Genomic DNA, 4,727 nt, shown 5'->3' on the forward strand with positions numbered 1-4,727 from the left:
CCCCCTCCCCCCCCCCAAAAAAAAAAATGTAATCACATAATATTCCACTCTATGCTGTGTTTGTTTCTGTGTTTTACATGTGTAAAATTATCAACAGAAAAGCTCATTTACACATCTGAACCTGTGAAATGGTTTTATTGTGCATGTAATGTAATGCAGCAATTCCGACTCATTTATGCATTTTATTTGCTTAAAACTAAATGTTTATCGTTATCTACAGGGGTGCCAACATGTTCGCATGACGTCATGCACTGTGTCGTGATTCATTTGGGGTCCTGGCTTTCCACACAAGTTTTTAATCACGAAATCCAAGTCCAAGTGGCATTCTGTCACACTTTTTCAAGCTGCTTTGAAGTTGGGAATTCCAATGTTCTCATCTAATTTCATTTGCACACATAAACAGCTTTTCGCTTGTGCTATTCTAAATCGCTGCAGTCATCAACAGTGCCTGAAAGGCACATCAGCATCTGCTACATTAGCATAACCTCCGTCAACCATCTGTTGAATGCACACCACCAAGATGCCTACGGTCATGATGACTGCGAAAACAAAAATACCAGCTCCAGCAACCATGAGCGGCGTCCTGTGACCGCAGCCTCTGTGGAATTAGTGCGACGGGCGTGTGGCTTTGATACAGCGCTGCTTCATCTTCATACACAGTCAGGGTGAGCCCCCCTCACAGAAACAACCTGGCCTCACGCCCGCCACCTCCAATAGAGATGCCCGAAACAGAGGCTCTTTGATCACCTCGTTTGATGTTTCTGAAATAATAGACATCACACCAGGCATCGCTCAGGTTCTGCCCAGCTCTTTTTTTACTGAATTTTTTTTTTTTTTTTTGAGGTTTGGTTCGGATGTTTAGCAGTGAGTTTGAGCTGTTAGCGGTGCCAGCACCCATTTGAAAAGCTGTGAGCGAGTGTTGAGACAGCTGTGAAACCGTGTTGAGACAGCTGTCTGAAGGAGGCGTGTGTGTGTGTGTGTGAGCAATGGTGACCACCTCACCTCTGCATTCATCACACTGGCATCCGGTCTGTATAAACCTCTGTTTTACTGTGTTGAACTGAACTAAAGTGCTTTCTCATTTAAACACAGATTGGATGGAGAAGCAGTTTTAGTAAGCGTCTTGTTTTACCATGCTGAGATGTTATTAGCTTTTCTTTCTACCAGTATCTGATAGGGACACACAAATATCAGTTATTGGCTGATATTTTGGTAACTCTTCACAATAAGGTCCCATTAGTTTAAGTAAGTTAATGCATTAAAGGCATAGTTCACTCAAAAATGAAAAATCTGTCATTATTTACTCAACCTCAAGTTGTTCCAAACCTAAAAGACGATAGTTTGGAAAGTGTTGGTAACCAAACAGCAGTAACCAAACCATTGAAGTCCATAGTTTGCAAAAATTAAATAAATAAATACATTTTTTTTTTTAAATGGAAGTCAATGGCTACCAGCAGCTGTTTGGTTACCAACATTGTTGAACAGAAGAAATAAATTCATACAGGTTCGGAACAAAATGAGGGTGAGAAACCGATGACAAAATGTAAATTTTTAGGTTAACTATCTCTTTAACTCACAATGATGAATACATTTATTACTGTATTTTTTTATCTTTGTTAATGTTAATTAATAAAAATACGACTGTTCATTGTTAGAACAGAAGAAATAAATTCATACAGGTTCGGAACAAAATGAGAGTGAGAAACCGATGACAAAATGTAAATTTTTAGGTTAACTATCTCTTTAACTCACAATGATGAATACATTTATTACTGTATTTTTTTATCTTTGTTAATGTTAATTAATAAAAATACGACTGTTCATTGTTAGTTCATGTTAACAAATTTAGTTCACTAATTTTAACAAATGGAAACTTAATGTAAAGTGTTACCTTTTTTATTAAACTTATTGGTGTTGTCAATATTGAATATTTAATTAGTTTTACATTTAGATGACTTCTGCATTGGTCTGACACTCACTAGAAGTTGATTTTTAAAATCGCAAATTTGTAATATCGCAAATTAACGTCTGGTTTAATGCATTTTTTGGGTGATAAATAATACTAGTAATTTGACTACCGATGACTGTTCGCACCATTTCAGTGCTAATTTTTCATTGTGCGTCTTTAGTAAATCCTGACAGTAGATTTTTAAGTTTGTTTGCACTGTCGCAAGCTGTTAGTAAATATGGCCCGTAGTGTTTTATAAATTCAAATTTATTTATAATTTAGATTTTTTTTTTTTTTCAAATAAACTATTTATTGATTATTGCCCATAACTTTGTCCGTAAAATAATTATTGACTTATCAATATTGTAAATTGTAAATGTGGTCTGATTGCATAACATGATTTGGGACGAGTTTTGCACTATGAAATGCACAACACTTGACATCCCATAGGAAAGAAAATCCCAAATGGGATTTTAGCGTCTTAATTGTTTCTCCTTGACAGCATTGATATTGACCTGTCCCTATTGAATTTAATTCCCACCTCTATGCCCACACCTAAAGCCCTTCCTCTTCCACCGGTCCCGTCTGGCTTGTTGGAATTCCTGGTTCTGTCTAATACCCCAGACCTTCCTACTCTGCTAATCCCATCCAGCTAGTGATGCTGCTCCTTGGTGTCACTGTGGTCCTCTGTTCCTTTGGCTCTGCCATTGTCCTCTGTCCCGCCAGCTTGACCTCGGTCCTCCGAGCCTGTGACGTCACCCTGGTCCAGGCCTCCTTGGTCTCCTGCCTCAGGTTTCTGATTCCAGTGATTTGCTATGGTCAACAATTCCTTGGGCTCCACTGTGGATCTCCATCCCACTGGCTCTGCCATAGTCATCCACTCCACCGGTTCCACCACGGGCTTCTCTTTCACTGGCTCCTCCATGAGGGTCTCTAGCTCTGATGTGGTCCCTGGCCTCCCTCCCCCTTCACTCTCTACTTCTTCATTATTAGTGTTACTCATAGGCGTTCATCACGTCTTGTTTGGTTTAGTTCCTGTTTTTTTAGTTTTTATAGGTGTGTCCTTGGTGGTTTCTGATTAGTTACACCTGTGTCTTGTTTATTTCCTAGTTATTCCAGTGTGTGTTTCAAAAGCACTCTGTTTGTTCATTGAGTTGTCAGTCGTCTTTGTGTACAAAGCTGTAACATGTGCATTTATCTTTACCTTTTGGATTACTAGGAATGCTTGGATTACCATCTTTTGTTTATTAACGAAGACCTGCTGCATTTAGATTCTTCACTCAACTTCTCCCTGTCTGTAACTGTTACAGTATGTCAACGTTTTCATCGAATTTTGTCAGAGACGAAGTTGATTAATTTTTTACAGCTGAGAATTATGTCTCATAAGCTGTGAAAGAGCGAGGAAATGATGACACGTGGTCATAGTCTTGTAATGATTAGTCACGTCCTTTAACACAAGTGTTACACTTCTGCAGAATGTTACTCAATAATCTCACAATTCTTGCTCCCTCACTTTGAAAGTGAAACTTGACAGGAGTCCTAAAACTATCTACTGCTGATCATAATACACACAATAAAACCCAGTGGAAGACATATAATTGTGACATTTTGTCACAAGTTGTTAAAACACACTTTTGCTCAGACTGTTCTCTCAGTGAAGGGTGTAACATTTTGGAATTCATTGCCTGTTTATTTAAAATCTGCTGCAAATTATAATAATTTTAAAAAAGCTATGAAATCTTGGTTGATTCAGCAACAAACTTGTAGTCATATTTAGTTTTTTTTTGTGTATTTCTTGCTGTTTACTGTAACTGTTTGTAACTATAATTTATAAAAGCCCTCCTAGGGTCAAGTGTTGCAAATTAGCTTCAGCTACAAGCACTATGTAACACGCATGGGATGACTGTTATTTCGGTTTCATCTATGTTTATTGTATCTGTCCCTAAACAAATAAAACATTAAATAAATAAAAATAAAATAAAATATTACAGGCTGTCCAATGAGCCGTTGAAATGGCTGATTCATCAGTCTCATATGCAAAAAAGGCTTTATAGCAAATCACACTAAATTCTAAATTAAACTAAATTCAACCGTTCCACTTGGAAGTCAATCGTGGATCATATTACAGCAAGTTTTGTGCAGTTGTACCTTCTTAGACTACAAGCAGTGTTACTGGGTGTCTGTAAAACACATAGACTTTCACAGTACCTGCAGCTGTGAATTGTGATCTGTCAGGTTGGTGTTGTAGTTCCAGCTGGCCTCTGTGCTGAAGTAGAAGACCTCCTCGGCCGTTGAGTTGTAGTCGCTCACGAAGCTCTCAGCCCCCGCCTCTGTCATAGGATAATCCCCCGGGATCCACTCGGGTTTCAGAGCTGCGCTCGTGCTGATGAGAGTCAGCAGCAGCACTGCCCGGGACATAATGGACCACAGTTGCGAAGTGAGGAATAGGAAAAGTGCAGGTATGAAAGTTCCCGGAGGAGCCGTCTTGTCACTGCTGGATGCTCCTGTCCAGTGGTTGTTTCCTATCTGTGTCCTTCCTTCCCCCTTTCCCCTGTTGATCAGGCACAGAGCAATCACAGGCGGCTCTTTTAAGTGCCAGTTTAACCCAGCCCTCCCTCACTCTTGAAAGATACACACAGTTGCTCTCATTCTCTCTCTCTCTCTCTCTGTCCCTCCTACTTTCTCCTTCCTCCTCTCTTCCAAGCTCCCCCTCTACCTTTTAGCCTCTCCTAACTTCTTCTGGACACCCAGTTTTTATAGAAAGAAAAATCATTTCTTA

General features: G+C 39.4%; 1 protein-coding gene across 1 annotated transcript in view; it reads right to left on the bottom strand.

Moving 5' to 3' along the window:
• ace (angiotensin I converting enzyme (peptidyl-dipeptidase A) 1) overlaps nucleotides 1-4,494 on the bottom strand; it is a 38,516-nt gene extending 34,022 nt beyond the window's left edge. The window contains exon 1 of the mRNA XM_016513243.1: nucleotides 4,157-4,494. Coding sequence (XP_016368729.1) covers nucleotides 4,157-4,366 — 210 coding nt within the window. The 5' untranslated portion in view covers nucleotides 4,367-4,494. The remainder of the gene's footprint in view (nucleotides 1-4,156) is intronic.
• Between the last annotated feature and the right edge of the window lie 233 nt (nucleotides 4,495-4,727).

This window comes from Sinocyclocheilus rhinocerous, unplaced genomic scaffold (assembly GCF_001515625.1).
Source record: "Sinocyclocheilus rhinocerous isolate Xijiao unplaced genomic scaffold, SAMN03320098_v1.1 scaffold24, whole genome shotgun sequence".
Lineage (NCBI taxonomy): Eukaryota > Metazoa > Chordata > Actinopteri > Cypriniformes > Cyprinidae > Sinocyclocheilus > Sinocyclocheilus rhinocerous.